This window comes from Coloeus monedula, assembly GCF_965178545.1.
Source record: "Coloeus monedula genome assembly, chromosome: 15".
In the NCBI taxonomy this organism is placed as follows: Eukaryota; Metazoa; Chordata; class Aves; order Passeriformes; family Corvidae; genus Coloeus; species Coloeus monedula.
Window position 1 is genome coordinate 17,906,690 of NC_138795.1, and position 16,346 is coordinate 17,923,035.

Genomic DNA, 16,346 nt, shown 5'->3' on the forward strand with positions numbered 1-16,346 from the left:
GAGCAAGCAGAAGCCACAACAATTCTCAAAGGCTGCCAGTGCCCAAAGGAATTGCAAAGAGAAGCGGGCTTTTTAAAATAAACCGTGTTTAATAGAAGATCAACAACAGAACATCTTTCATTATAAACATCCTTGTAACAACAACAATCTATAGAACGTATTTACATGGGAGCCTATAGAGTTAACAATCTTCAAAACGTATTTACATGGGAACCTATAGAATTAACAATCTTCAAAACGTATTTACAGGAAACTTCTAACATCCAGAACATATTTACAGAAAACTTCTAACGTCCAGAACGTATTTACATGTCTGTGGCCAGAGTCTTTGTCACTCGTGGTATAAAGGAGGCAGCAGGGGCACTGAGGGCTGTTCTCTGTGCCCCCAGGCTGGCACACACTGGCAGAGCAGGACTCCCCTAAGCACTGAGCCTGGCTGGGGCTGGGAGATGGGCCCCAAGCACTGTGATAGGGCTGGCGTGGCCCAAAGCAAGTGCAGGGTGGGCTGGAGGTGGTGCTTGTCCCCCCTGGGCACTGTGTCCCTGAGCAGCGCTGGCCAGCCCAGCCCCAGCCTGGCGGCAGGGGACCCACTCTGCCTGTGGGCAGTGCATGGTGAACATCTGCCTGTCCTGCTGCTGGAGGGTCTGTCTTCATCCGAGGATCATGGGCTGCTCCTTGGCTTTCTCATTGACCTTCCCGTCCTTGGTGTTGTCCTGCACATCAACCTCCATGTCCTCGATGTCATCCTGCACGTCAACCTCCATGTCCTCGATGTCATCCTGCACATCAACCTCCATGTCCTCGATGTCATCCTCCATGTCCACATCCATATCCTCAACAGACTCTTCCGTATCCACCTCCATCATTTCTTCTGTATCCACCACCAGGTCCACTTCCATGTCCTCCACGGTGTCTCTGGCACGCTGCATCAGGGAGCACAACCTCTCAGTGGGCTCCCTGTCCCACACCATCCATCCCCACAGGGCTGCAGTCCACCCACTCGGTCAGGGGGTGTCCAGCTCCCTGGAATGGCACTGTACCTTTACTGGGACAGGAGTGGACATCCTGCTGCGATTGGTGCTTCAGTGCAGGCAGGAGAAGTCCAGGCAGCGGGAACAGCTCAGCACTGCTGACGTAGCGAAGAGCCAGTGACAACTGACCACTGGCAATGGGTGGCTTGTCCACTGTGTTCGTTTCTAGGTCCTGGATGTTCCATGTGGAACAGTCTGTGATGTCACAGAAGTTTCAGGGCCACTCCACGGTGGGACATGGGGATCACAGAATGATCAAATCCTTGAATGCTTTGGCTTGGAAGGGACCCTGAAGATCATCTGCTTCCAACCTGAACAACCTCCCACCTGAGCAGGTTGCTCTGGAGCTTGTCCAGCCTGGCCTTGGATGTTCCCAGGGATGTGGCGTCCACAGCCTCTCTGCACAGCCTGTGCCAGGCACCACCACTCTCGTAGTAAAGAACTTCTTCCCAGCATCAAATCTATTCCAGCTCTCATTTTCACCCCATTACTCCTTGTCCTGTCACTACAGTTCCTGAGGAAGAGTCGCTCTCCCGCTTCCCTGTAGCCCCTTTGCACACTCAGCCTTTCCCCACAAGGGAGGTGCTCCAGTGCCCTCAGCAACTTCATGGCCCCCTCTGGCACTCAGCAGCTTCCCTGGGAACAACAGGGGCATCAGCCATGGGGGTGTCCAACACCCCATGGAAGGCACTGGCCTTGGGATTGCCTGGGAGCTCTGTGGTTCCCACAGTTATGGAGAGAGGAGGAGGACATGAACAGGAGCAGTGCAGGGAGCCTGAATGCCAAAGAAGGAAAGCTGATGATGCTGGGTGCCTGTGCAGTGTTTGTGGAGGCTTTAATGATGCCCCTGGTATCTCTTCCAGGGCTGTGGGCATGTTTCTGGTGGAGGAAGTCCAGAGGAACATTTCACCAATGTGTAGAAAATGATCTTGGGTAGAGGTAGAGGTTGAATTCTCTCAGGAAGGACATGTTTCCCTTTCAGGAAAGGGCAGCTGAGCAAACTGCTGAGCTCGGGGCCCTGTTGGTGTCCCTGGGGGTGCTGGCACGGCTGCCCCGGGCTGGGGGTCCCTGTGCACAGGGGGTCCCACTGGTGCCAGTCCCAGCACTGGGCCCTGCTCGTGTTGCTGGGCCGGGGCAGAGCAGTGTCCCCAAGAGCAAAGCAGAGGGGGGTTGGACATGAGTGGCCCCTGCAGCGATGCCACCAAAGCTTGCTCAGTGACTCCTGCCCAGGCCATGGAGATGCTCTTTAGCTTCACAATGCCTCAGCAGCTGCATTTCTTTTTTTTTTTTCTGTGCAAGAGTGATTGTGGCCCAGATAAACACTTCTTGAACCAAGAAGAAAGGTATAAAGATCAACACGACGTGTTTTTTAGAATTTCTGTGCAATTTCTGTGTGGATTTACCCTTGCCCTGACTCTCTGTACAGTGCTCATCAGAGCTTCAGCTGAAATCTCCAGGTTAAAGCTTGTAAGGCCTAGGCGATGATTCAGTGGCACAGGGGTGCTTTCTGTATTGCTACATGAAATTCCAAGGTATCAATTAATCAGCTGCTTTTATTGTGGTAGGACTTGAGATTTTGGGTCAGCAGGCTGATTGCAGAGCCCTTGACTGTCAGGGTTGTTGCCTCTCGGAGGCGTGGCGACCTGGTTCAGGAACGGCACGATGACCACCTCAGGTCGTTCGGGCCATCAGCTCCCAGACACCAATGTGGTGGGCGGCAGATGGCCTTTACTCATGGCTTACATGGGGTTAAATAACCTGGGTTTGCCGCGTCACTTCCTTCTGCTCACGTATTACCTGTAGAGGGGAGGGGTTCTACCTGTCCCGCACAACGCGATATCTTCCGAACGCCTGTCCCTAATCACCTACACCCCAGATGCATTTCCTGCAATTCCCGAGGCTGTCACGGCCTTCAGAGCACGAACGGCGATTTTTCCTCCCTGGGGCCCGATGCCGGCTCTCGGCCCAGGAGTCCCGGTGGCTCCAGCAGGAAGGGGGGCAGAAGGTTTCCTGCCTGCTGTGGTGCCATCGCTGCAGGGGCTGCTCCTGTCAGAGCCCCCTCTCTGCTGGGGACACCTTTGCTCTTGGGGCCACCAGCAGGGCCCAGTGCCGGCAGCGGCGTCAGTGGGACCCCCTGTGCACAGGGACCCCCAGCCCCAGGGTGGCCGTGCCAGCACCCCCAGGGACCTCCAGCCCTGGAAACCTGGAGCAAGCAGAAGCCACAACAATTCTCAAAGGCTGCCAGTGCCCAAAGGAATTGCAAAGAGAAGCGGGCTTTTTAAAATAAACCGTGTTTAATAGAAGATCAACAACAGAACATCTTTCATTATAAACATCCTTGTAACAACAACAATCTATAGAACGTATTTACATGGGAGCCTATAGAGTTAACAATCTTCAAAACGTATTTACATGGGAACCTATAGAATTAACAATCTTCAAAACGTATTTACAGGAAACTTCTAACATCCAGAACATATTTACAGAAAACTTCTAACGTCCAGAACGTATTTACATGTCTGTGGCCAGAGTCTTTGTCACTCGTGGTATAAAGGAGGCAGCAGGGGCACTGAGGGCTGTTCTCTGTGCCCCCAGGCTGGCACACACTGGCAGAGCAGGACTCCCCTGAGCACTGAGCCTGGCTGGGGCTGGGAGATGGGCCCCAAGCACTGTGATAGGGCTGGCGTGGCCCAAAGCAAGTGCAGGGTGGGCTGGAGGTGGTGCTTGTCCCCCCTGGGCACTGTGTCCCTGAGCAGGGCTGGCCAGCCCAGCCCCAGCCTAGCGGCAGGGGACCCACTCTGCCTGTGGGCAGTGCATGGTGAACATCTGCCTGTCCTGCTGCTGGAGGGTCTGTCTTCATCCGAGGATCATGCGCTGCTCCTTCTCTTTCTCGACCTTCCCGTCCTTGGTGTTGTCCTGCACATCAACCTCCATGTCCTCGATGTCGTCCTGCACATCAACCTCCATGTCCTCGATGTCATCCTGCACATCAACCTCCATGTCCTCGATGTCATCCTTCACGTCAACCTCCATGTCCTCGATGTCATCCTCCATGTCCACATCCATATCCTCAACAGACTCTTCCGTATCCACCTCCATCATTTCTTCTGTATCCACCACCAGGTCCACTTCCATGTCCTCCACGGTGTCTCTGGCACGCTGCATCAGGGAGCACAACCTCTCAGTGGGCTCCCTGTCCCACACCATCCATCCCCACAGGGCTGCAGTCCACCCACTCGGTCAGGGGGTGTCCAGCTCCCTGGAATGGCACTGTACCTTTGCTGGGACCGGAGTGGACATCCTGCTGCGATTGGTGCTTCAGTGCAGGCAGGAGAAGTCCAGGCAGCGGGAACAGCTCAGCACTGCTGACGTAGCGAAGAGCCAGTGACAACTGACCACTGGCAACGGGTGGCTTGTCCACTGTGTTCGTTTCTAGGTCCTGGATGTTCCATGTGGAACAGTCTGTGATGTCACAGAAGTTTCAGGGCTACTCCACGGTGGGACATGGGGATCACAGAATGATCAAATCCTTGAATGCTTTGGCTTGGAAGGGACCCTGAAGATCATCTGCTTCCAACCTGAACAACCTCCCACCTGAGCAGGTTGCTCTGGAGCTTGTCCAGCCTGGCCTTGGATGTTCCCAGGGATGGGGTGTCCACAGCCTCTCTGCACAGCCTGTGCCAGGCACCACCACCCTCGTAGTAAAGAACTTCTTCCCAGCATCAAATCTATTCCAGCTCTCATTTTCACCCCATTACTCCTTGTTCTGTCACTACAGTTCCTGAGGAAGAGTCGCTCTCCCGCTTCCCTGTAGCCCCTTTGCACACTCAGCCTTTCCCCACAAGGGAGGTGCTCCAGTGCCCTCAGCAACTTCATGGCCCCCTCTGGCACTCAGCAGCTTCCCTGGGAACAACAGGGGCATCAGCCATGGCGGTGTCCAACACCCCATGGAAGGCACTGGCCTTGGGATTGCCTGGGAGCTCTGTGGTTCCCACAGTTATGGAGAGAGGAGGAGGACATGAACAGGAGCAGTGCAGGGAGCCTGAATGCCAAAGAAGGAAAGCTGATGATGCTGGGTGCCTGTGCAGTGTTTGTGGAGGCTTTAATGATGCCCCTGGTATCTCTTCCAGGGCTGTGGGCATGTTTCTGGTGGAGGAAGTCCAGAGGAACATTTCACCAATGTGTAGAAAATGATCTTGGGTAGAGGTAGAGGTTGAATTCTCTCAGGAAGGACATGTTTCCCTTTCAGGAAAGGGCAGCTGAGCAAACTGCTGAGCTCGGGGCCCTGTTGGTGTCCCTGGGGGTGCTGGCACGGCTGCCCCGGGCTGGGGGTCCCTGTGCACAGGGGGTCCCACTGGTGCCAGTCCCAGCACTGGGCCCTGCTCGTGTTGCTGGGCTGGGGCAGAGCAGTGTCCCCAAGAGCAAAGCAGAGGGGGGTTGGACATGAGTGGCCCCTGCAGCGATGCCACCAAAGCCTGCTCAGTGACTCCTGCTCAGGCCATGGAGATGCTCTTTAGCTTCACAATGCCTCAGCAGCTGCATTTCCTTTTTTTTTTCTGTGCAAGAGTGATTGTGGCCCAGATAAACACTTCTTGAACCAAGAAGAAAGGTATAAAGATCAACACGACGTGTTTTTTAGAATTTCTGTGCAGTTTCTGTGTGGATTTACCCTTGCCCTGACTCTCTGTACAGTGCTCATCAGAGCTTCAGCTGAAATCTCCAGGTTAAAGCTTGTAAGGCCTAGGCGATGATTCAGTGGCACAGGGGTGCTTTCTGTATTGCTACATGAAATTCCAAGGTATCAATTAATCAGCTGCTTTTATTGTGGTAGGACTTGAGATTTTGGGTCAGCAGGCTGATTGCAGAGCCCTTGACTGTCAGGGTTGTTGCCTCTCGGAGGCGTGGCGACCTGGTTCAGGAACGGCACGACGACCACCTCAGGTCGTTCGGGCCATCAGCTCCCAGACACCAATGTGGTGGGCGGCAGATGGCCTTTACTCATGGCTTACATGGGGTTAAATAACCTGGGTTTGCCGCGTCACTTCCTTCTGCTCACGTATTACCTGTAGAGGGGAGGGGTTCTACCTGTCCCGCACAACGCGATATCTTCCGAACGCCTGTCCCTAATCACCTACACCCCAGATGCATTTCCTGCAATTCCCGAGGCTGTCACGGCCTTCAGAGCACGAACGGCGATTTTTCCTCCCTGGGGCCCGATGCTGGCTCTCGGCCCAGGAGTCCCGGTGGCTCCAGCAGGAAGGGGGGCAGAAGGTTTCCTGCCTGCTGTGGTGCCATCGCTGCAGGGGCTGCTCCTGTCAGAGCCCCCTCTCTGCTGGGGACACCTTTGCTCTTGGGGCCACCAGCAGGGCCCAGTGCCGGCAGCGGCGTCAGTGGGACCCCCTGTGCACAGGGACCCCCAGCCCCAGGGTGGCCGTGCCAGCACCCCCAGGGACCTCCAGCCCTGGAGACCTGGAGCAAGCAGAAGCCACAACAATTCTCAAAGGCTGCCAGTGCCCAAAGGAATTGCAAAGAGAAGCGGGCTTTTTAAAATAAACCGTGTTTAATAGAAGATCCACAACAGAACATCTTTCATTATAAACATCCTTGTAACAACAACAATCTATAGAACGTATTTACATGGGAGCCTATAGAGTTAACAATCTTCAAAACGTATTTACGTGGGAACCTATAGAATTAATCTTCAAAACGTATTTACAGGAAACTTCTAACATCCAGAACATATTTACAGAAAACTTCTAACGTCCAGAACGTATTTACATGTCTGTGGCCAGAGTCTTTGTCACTCGTGGTATAAAGGAGGCAGCAGGGGCACTGAGGGCTGTTCTCTGTGCCCCCAGGCTGGCACACACTGGCAGAGCAGGACTCCCCTGAGCACTGAGCCTGGCTGGGGCTGGGAGATGGGCCCCAAGCACTGTGATAGGGCTGGCGTGGCCCAAAGCAAGTGCAGGGTGGGCTGGAGGTGGTGCTTGTCCCCCCTGGGCACTGTGTCCCTGAGCAGGGCTGGCCAGCCCAGCCCCAGCCTGGCGGCAGGGGACCCACTCTGCCTGTGGGCAGTGCATGGTGAACATCTGCCTGTCCTGCTGCTGGAGGGTCTGTCTTCATCCGAGGATCATGCGCTGCTCCTTGGCTTTCTCATTGACCTTCCCGTCCTTGGTGTTGTCCTGCACATCAACCTCCATGTCCTCGATGTCGTCCTCCATGTCCACATCCATATCCTCAACAGACTCTTCCGTATCCACCTCCATCATTTCTTCTGTATCCACCACCAGGTCCACTTCCATGTCCTCCACGGTGTCTCTGGCACGCTGCATCAGGGAGCACAACCTCTCAGTGGGCTCCCTGTCGCACACCATCCATCCCCACAGGGCTGCAGTCCACCCACTCGGTCAGGGGGTGTCCAGCTCCCTGGAATGGCACTGTACCTTTGCTGGGACAGGAGTGGACATCCTGCTGCGATTGGTGCTTCAGTGCAGGCAGGAGAAGTCCAGGCAGCGGGAACAGCTCAGCACTGCTGACGTAGCGAAGAGCCAGTGACAACTGACCACTGGCAACGGGTGGCTTGTCCACTGTGTTCGTTTCTAGGTCCTGGATGTTCCATGTGGAACAGTCTGTGATGTCACAGAAGTTTCAGGGCCACTCCACGGTGGGACATGGGGATCACAGAATGATCAAATCCTTGAATGCTTTGGCTTGGAAGGGACCCTGAAGATCATCTGCTTCCAACCTGAACAACCTCCCACCTGAGCAGGTTGCTCTGGAGCTTGTCCAGCCTGGCCTTGGATGTTCCCAGGGATGGGGCATCCACAGCCTCTGCACAGCCTGTGCCAGGCACCACCACCCTCGTAGTAAAGAACTTCTTCCCAGCATCAAATCTATTCCAGCTCTCATTTTCACCCCATTACTCCTTGTCCTGTCACTACAGTTCCTGAGGAAGAGTCGCTCTCCCGCTTCCCTGTAGCCCCTTTGCACACTCAGCCTTTCCCCACAAGGGAGGTGCTCCAGTGCCCTCAGCAACTTCATGGCCCCCTCTGGCACTCAGCAGCTTCCCTGGGAACAACAGGGGCATCAGCCATGGCGGTGTCCAACACCCCATGGAAGGCACTGGCCTTGGGATTGCCTGGGAGCTCTGTGATTCCCACAGTTATGGAGAGAGGAGGAGGACATGAACAGGAGCAGTGCAGGGAGCCTGAATGCCAAAGAAGGAAAGCTGATGATGCTGGGTGCCTGTGCAGTGTTTGTGGAGGCTTTAATGATGCCCCTGGTATCTCTTCCAGGGCTGTGGGCATGTTTCTGGTGGAGGAAGTCCAGAGGAACATTTCACCAATGTGTAGAAAATGATCTTGGGTAGAGGTAGAGGTTGAATTCTCTCAGGAAGGACATGTTTCCCTTTCAGGAAAGGGCAGCTGAGCAAACTGCTGAGCTCGGGGCCCTGTTGGTGTCCCTGGGGGTGCTGGCACGGCTGCCCCGGGCTGGGGGTCCCTGTGCACAGGGGGTCCCACTGGTGCCAGTCCCAGCACTGGGCCCTGCTCGTGTTGCTGGGCCGGGGCAGAGCAGTGTCCCCAAGAGCAAAGCAGAGGGGGGTTGGACATGAGTGGCCCCTGCAGCGATGCCACCAAAGCCTGCTCAGTGACTCCTGCCCAGGCCATGGAGATGCTCTTTAGCTTCACAATGCCTCAGCAGCTGCATTTCCTTTTTTTTTTCTGTGCAAGAGTGATTGTGGCCCAGATAAACACTTCTTGAACCAAGAAGAAAGGTATAAAGATCAACACGACGTGTTTTTTAGAATTTCTGTGCAATTTCTGTGTGGATTTACCCTTGCCCTGACTCTCTGTACAGTGCTCATCAGAGCTTCAGCTGAAATCTCCAGGTTAAAGCTTGTAAGGCCTAGGCGATGATTCAGTGGCACAGGGGTGCTTTCTGTATTGCTACATGAAATTCCAAGGTATCAATTAATCAGCTGCTTTTATTGTGGTAGGACTTGAGATTTTGGGTCAGCAGGCTGATTGCAGAGCCCTTGACTGTCAGGGTTGTTGCCTCTCGGAGGCGTGGCGACCTGGTTCAGGAACGGCACGACGACCACCTCAGGTCGTTCGGGCCATCAGCTCCCAGACACCAATGTGGTGGGCGGCAGATGGCCTTTACTCATGGCTTACATGGGGTTAAATAACCTGGGTTTGCCGCGTCACTTCCTTCTGCTCACGTATTACCTGTAGAGGGGAGGGGTTCTACCTGTCCCGCACAACGCGATATCTTCCGAACGCCTGTCCCTAATCACCTACACCCCAGATGCATTTCCTGCAATTCCCGAGGCTGTCACGGCCTTCAGAGCACGAACGGCGATTTTTCCTCCCTGGGGCCCGATGCTGGCTCTCGGCCCAGGAGTCCCGGTGGCTCCAGCAGGAAGGGGGGCAGAAGGTTTCCTGCCTGCTGTGGTGCCATCGCTGCAGGGGCTGCTCCTGTCAGAGCCCCCTCTCTGCTGGGGACACCTTTGCTCTTGGGGCCACCAGCAGGGCCCAGTGCCGGCAGCGGCGTCAGTGGGACCCCCTGTGCACAGGGACCCCCAGCCCCAGGGTGGCCGTGCCAGCACCCCCAGGGACCTCCAGCCCTGGAGACCTGGAGCAAGCAGAAGCCACAACAATTCTCAAAGGCTGCCAGTGCCCAAAGGAATTGCAAAGAGAAGCGGGCTTTTTAAAATAAACCGTGTTTAATAGAAGATCCACAACAGAACATCTTTCATTATAAACATCCTTGTAACAACAACAATCTATAGAACGTATTTACATGGGAGCCTATAGAGTTAACAATCTTCAAAACGTATTTACATGGGAACCTATAGAATTAACAATCTTCAAAACGTATTTACAGGAAACTTCTAACATCCAGAACATATTTACAGAAAACTTCTAACGTCCAGAACGCATTTACATGCCTGTGGCCAGAGTCTTTGTCACTCGTGGTATAAAGGAGGCAGCAGGGGCACTGAGGGCTGTTCTCTGTGCCCCCAGGCTGGCACACACTGGCAGAGCAGGACTCCCCTGAGCACTGAGCCTGGCTGGGGCTGGGAGATGGGCCCCAAGCACTGTGATAGGGCTGGCGTGGCCCAAAGCAAGTGCAGGGTGGGCTGGAGGTGGTGCTTGTCCCCCCTGGGCACTGTGTCCCTGAGCAGGGCCAGCCAGCCCAGCCCCAGCCTGGCGGCAGGGGACCCACTCTGCCTGTGGGCAGTGCATGGTGAACATCTGCCTGTCCTGCTGCTGGAGGGTCTGTCTTCATCCGAGGATCATGGGCTGCTCCTTGGCTTTCTCATTGACCTTCCCGTCCTTGGTGTTGTCCTGCACATCAACCTCCATGTCCTCGATGTCGTCCTGCACATCAACCTCCATGTCCTCGATGTCATCCTGCACATCAACCTCCATGTCCTCGATGTCATCCTGCACATCAACCTCCATGTCCTCGATGTCATCCTCCATGTCCACATCCATATCCTCAACAGACTCTTCCGTATCCACCTCCATCATTTCTTCTGTATCCACCACCAGGTCCACTTCCATGTCCTCCACGGTGTCTCTGGCACGCTGCATCAGGGAGCACAACCTCTCAGTGGGCTCCCTGTCCCACACCATCCATCCCCACAGGGCTGCAGTCCACCCACTCGGTCAGGGGGTGTCCAGCTCCCTGGAATGGCACTGTACCTTTGCTGGGACAGGAGTGGACATCCTGCTGCGATTGGTGCTTCAGTGCAGGCAGGAGAAGTCCAGGCAGCGGGAACAGCTCAGCACTGCTGACGTAGCGAAGAGCCAGTGACAACTGACCACTGGCAACGGGTGGCTTGTCCACTGTGTTCGTTTCTAGGTCCTGGATGTTCCATGTGGAACAGTCTGTGATGTCACAGAAGTTTCAGGGCCACTCCACGGTGGGACATGGGGATCACAGAATGATCAAATCCTTGAATGCTTTGGCTTGGAAGGGATCCTGTAGATCATCTGCTTCCAACCTGAACAACCTCCCACCTGAGCAGGTTGCTCTGGAGCTTGTCCAGCCTGGCCTTGGATGTTCCCAGGGATGGGGTGTCCACAGCCTCTCTGCACAGCCTGTGCCAGGCACCACCACCCTCGTAGTAAAGAACTTCTTCCCAGCATCAAATCTATTCCAGCTCTCATTTTCACCCCATTACTCCTTGTCCTGTCACTACAGTTCCTGAGGAAGAGTCGCTCTCCCGCTTCCCTGTAGCCCCTTTGCACACTCAGCCTTTCCCCACAAGGGAGGTGCTCCAGTGCCCTCAGCAACTTCATGGCCCCCTCTGGCACTCAGCAGCTTCCCTGGGAACAACAGGGGCATCAGCCATGGGGGTGTCCAACACCCCATGGAAGGCACTGGCCTTGGGATTGCCTGGGAGCTCTGTGGTTCCCACAGTTATGGAGAGAGGAGGAGGACATGAACAGGAGCAGTGCAGGGAGCCTGAATGCCAAAGAAGGAAAGCTGATGATGCTGGGTGCCTGTGCAGTGTTTGTGGAGGCTTTAATGATGCCCCTGGTATCTCTTCCAGGGCTGTGGGCATGTTTCTGGTGGAGGAAGTCCAGAGGAACATTTCACCAATGTGTAGAAAATGATCTTGGGTAGAGTTAGAGGTTGAATTCTCTCAGGAAGGACATGTTTCCCTTTCAGGAAAGGGCAGCTGAGCAAACTGCTGAGCTCGGGGCCCTGTTGGTGTCCCTGGGGGTGCTGGCACGGCTGCCCCGGGCTGGGGGTCCCTGTGCACAGGGGGTCCCACTGGTGCCAGTCCCAGCACTGGGCCCTGCTCGTGTTGCTGGGCTGGGGCAGAGCAGTGTCCCCAAGAGCAAAGCAGAGGGGGGTTGGACATGAGTGGCCCCTGCAGCGATGCCACCAAAGCCTGCTCAGTGACTCCTGCTCAGGCCATGGAGATGCTCTTTAGCTTCACAATGCCTCAGCAGCTGCATTTCCTTTTTTTTTTCTGTGCAAGAGTGAATGTGGCCCAGATAAACACTTCTTGAACCAAGAAGAAAGGTATAAAGATCAACACGACGTGTTTTTTAGAATTTCTGTGCAATTTCTGTGTGGATTTACCCTTGCCCTGACTCTCTGTACAGTGCTCATCAGAGCTTCAGCTGAAATCTCCAGGTTAAAGCTTGTAAGGCCTAGGCGATGATTCAGTGGCACAGGGGTGCTTTCTGTATTGCTACATGAAATTCCAAGGTATCAATTAATCAGCTGCTTTTATTGTGGTAGGACTTGAGATTTTGGGTCAGCAGGCTGATTGCAGAGCCCTTGACTGTCAGGGTGAGCTGTCTGCAAACCCCACGCAGAATACAGCACTCAGACCAATCTTTTCTTGAGCATGGTGGGTTTTTCATTCCTTTCCTCCTGCCCTTGGCCATTGCTCGAATGTCACAGTGAAAACAGAATAGAGGCAGTTGTTCACTCATAACATGTTCTGGTTTGTTTGGTCTCTTCTGCAAGGCTGGGCAAGGTCGACGTCGATGCAAATTCATTCACATCTGAGGAGCTCAAAAAGGCCTTGGCTAAAATGAAGGAAAGTGAGAAGGCTGAAAGGAAGGTGAGTTTCCTGTTTCTAAAGCAATGCACAGTGCAGGCCTGGGAACACACCCTGTTACACACTGCAGAAATACAGTGGTTAGAATGTTTGCTTGGAAAACACTGTGCAAACGAATCTTGAGCTGAATATGGACCTAAAATACCTTTGCTAACCCGTTAGCATAGTGTTCCCTGGATTTTCTGTAGGAGTCTAGGATTCTGTGAATGGTTTGGGTTGGAAAGGACCTTAAAGCCCACCTCATGCCACCTCCTGCAGTGGGCAGAGGCATCTTCCACTATCCCAGGTTGCTTCTAGCCCCAATCTGGCCTTGAGCACTTCCCAGGGCTGGGGCAGCCACAGCTGCTCTGAACAGTGTAATTTATCTGTTCCACTACTGCTCAATTCACAAAAATGTCTGCAGGCCCCAAAGGGAGCTTGATTGCAGCTGATGGTATTTACAAAGGAAGTTACATTCCCTTTCACTGCCCTCCTTGCTTTCTGTTTCCAGCCTCATGCCCTGGATAGCAAAACCCAAATGGCCATGGTGAAGCAGGGGCTGAAGTTTCCTTACACAAGCTCCAAGTTGTCCATTTAGTTACAAACAATCCTCAACCCAAAGTAAATAGGTAGGATGAAGTGTGACTCAGCAGGTGCATCACAGCCTCTTTCCCCTCTCCCCCTCAGCAGCGTTTCCTCAACCCTCTCTGCTCCTGCTGCTCTGGTGTTGGCTCAGTCAAAGGAAAACTGAAAGAGGAGTCAAGGCCCTGAAGTTTTGCTGTCGCAGAAAGGCTTCTTCTCCCCTTATGTGGTAGCAGGGCATGGTTTCGTTTGCCGTGCAATTCTTTCCATAGCAGCATTGCAGATTGATTGCAGGGCTGCTGGAAATGAGGATCATTGAAATGCAAAAATTAGTGATCCTCTATTAGGTGAAAACAAGCCATATTTTAAAATCCCCTGTTAGAATAGCTTTTGTCCCAACAACTGGGCTAAAAGCAGCTACATCTAATGGACCTAAAGTGTTCCATCTGCAGTCCCTCCTGCAGAGAGCAAATCCATCCTTGAAGGATCCGTGTCAGAGGAAATGGAGTTACACTGAGCCTGTGCCCCTCTGTGCTGCGGCAAAGGCAGCTCGGGTGCTTGGGGTGGGCGTGGTGCTGGGTGTGGTACCTGTGGTAATTAATGAGTACATGGACGGAGCTTTCACCTCTATTGCTCACTTGGTTTTCCCCTGTTTTTTTTTTCTCCTGTCCTTGGGGCAGCCCAGCTCCAGCCTGGCCTCTCTGCTTCTTGTGTCCCCTGCAGCAGCAGGCTCTGTCCCCAGTGCCACCAGTGCTCATGTTCCTGCGCCTCTGGGGCTCTCTCGGATCTCTGACAAATCCTTTCCTTCTCACCACATGTTTTGTGTCAGCTCTCTCGGTTCACGGCAGCCCTTGGGATGCTGTTACTGCGAGGGAGATGAGCCGTGCTCAGGACAGGCTGTGTCCTGGACAAGCCTCGTGGCACAGCACTGCAGCTGCCCCCAGCTTATCACTGCTCCTCCTGCTTCCCTTTCTGACACCTTCTGTCCCCACACCTTTCCCTGGGAGATAGAGCCATCCTGGAATGTGTTCAGTGCCTGGAATGGTGAAAACATCTTTGTCTGTGTCCGAGATCTCCTTGGAGTCACTGGGCACTTTGGGCTGGGTGGGATCACTGGAGCTCACCAGCATCATGTCCATTCCAGGGAGGTTCAGCTGTTAGATCAGGGAGGTGGCTCAGGGCTTTTTGCAGTCAGGTTTTGAGAACATCCACTTGCAGGCAAACAGAGAACTGCAGTGCTGCTGCCTGTGGGCTTGATGTTCAGCTGGAAGGATGTGGGAAATAGAAATGGTGCACAAATGGTGTTTAGACATAGAAGTGGTGCACAAATGGTGTCCAGATGTAGAAGTGGTGTACAAGCCCTACTGCTCACTCGTACTGTGGGTATCTCACAGGTAACTGGGTTTCCCAGAAGGACCCTCCAGCCCTGCCCCTGCATTTCTGATGCACAGCAGTAAATTCATTGGCACAGACAGCCAGGTTCCCTTTGTAAATTTGGGGTGGCGTTCCTTTCTGTGTCTGTCTTGTCTCTCTTCATCTCCCATCTTCATCTCTGGTTTCCTCCTTCTGTTTTCAAGGCCCGAGAGGAAGAGGTGAGGAAGAAGTTCCGGCCCATAGAGCAGCTGAAGGAGGAGTTTGAAAAGCTGAACATGAAGATGGAAACAGATTATGAAATTATGGTTAAATTAATAAGCAAACTCAACAGCTCTGCCTCCACACTGGATGAAAAAGTAGCAGCGCTTTATGATCTCGAATATTATGTTCACCAGGTAACAAGAATGCATCAGTAACTGCCGTGTAAAATCCAGGGGATACGGTGTCGTAAACGGGGTTTTATTTTTCTTATCGGTATCAGGTAATACAAATTGCTTAATTACCATAATCCTGGGACAATACCAGACAGCAGAGGGCTAGTGCAGGCTTATTTTATATCCAGGTTTGAATTAATCACTTGTCATGCCAGGAGCCAGCAGTATCCTAGGGGTTGCCTGATTTGTTGTCTGTTCTCAGGCTGGTTTCCTTATCCTCTCTTTTTCCTCTTTCATCTGCTTAATGTTACAAAATGGGGTTTTAGCTGCCATTTTTGGGTAGGTAGAGTGGTGGGTGCTAAGAAAATAATTATTTTCTCACTGCTTCCATGGAAAGCTGCTGTGGTTGAGGGTAGGTGCCCTTACATCAGTTCACAGATAATGTCTTTGTACCAGGGAAGGCGACAGCCACCCCAAACCCCCTCTTTTGTCTTGGTGTGAGTAAGCAGTGGCGTGTAGAGCCTCGCTGTGCTCATTAGCTCTGTGTGAGGGTAAATATATTTCCTGGCATCTTGCTTCCTCGGGTTTGTGCTCACACCTTTCCCCCCTCCCTCTGATCTCTCTTGCTCTGCTTTCAGCTCACACATTCCTAGCTCCCCTTGGATGCAGCTGCAGGCACCAGAGCTCTCCTCCCCTGGGCTTGGTGCCTTCCTCAGTGCCACCCCTGGGAGGGTGTCTGGGCATCCAGCCTCTGCTCTGCCTTGTGGGAAAAGACTTGGCTTCGACCTCCCCAGTGGCTGGGAGGGTCTGGAGTGCGCTGGGAGAGTTTCCAGCGTCACGTTGTCATTTCAGAGGGCAAATGGGACAACTTCTTGGGAGGTGCCAGTGCAAGCCCTTTCACTGGAACAGCACTTGTTAAACCAAAGGTGGTATTTTGGGGGCAGGTAGCTGAAGTGTTGCTGCTGACAGAGGGAGTCCATGTGCCAGCTGATAGAAGTGTTATTTCCAAGGCTCTTTGTCTTGAATTTCCACTCTAAATCTCTGTTGTGGGCATGCAGAGGCTGCCTTGCTGTTTGTTCTCCCTGCTTTTGTGTCACTGACGGCATCTGTGTGACTCAGAGAATAAGTGTGAACAATGGGCGCCCAAAGAGCTTCATATTTATACTCAGGGCTAATCTTGCCTGATTAAGGGTGCCAGAGCATCAGGCCAGTGTGCTAAAAAGCAACTCCCAAACACCCTGGGATGCTTTGGATTCCAGCATAACGGTCTGGACTATTCCATCAGAAAATCCCTGCAGCACAGGATAGGGCAAACAATTTCAGAATGGCGAGAGAAGCAGGGGCTGGGGCATCAAAGGGAAGGACATCCAGCATCAAAGGGGTCAGGGAGGGGGAATGGCAGGAGGCTGGCGGGAG

General features: G+C 53.5%; 1 protein-coding gene across 3 annotated transcripts in view; it reads left to right on the forward strand.

Moving 5' to 3' along the window:
- The window catches only part of SIL1 (SIL1 nucleotide exchange factor), a 106,702-nt gene that overhangs the window by 51,886 nt on the left and 38,470 nt on the right, over positions 1-16,346 (forward strand). For all 3 annotated transcript variants that reach the window (XM_082291248.1, XM_082291250.1, XM_082291249.1), the window contains 2 exons: positions 12,528-12,624; positions 14,760-14,951. In XM_082291248.1, the coding sequence (XP_082147374.1) occupies positions 12,528-12,624; positions 14,760-14,951 (289 nt within the window). The remainder of the gene's footprint in view (positions 1-12,527; positions 12,625-14,759; positions 14,952-16,346) is intronic.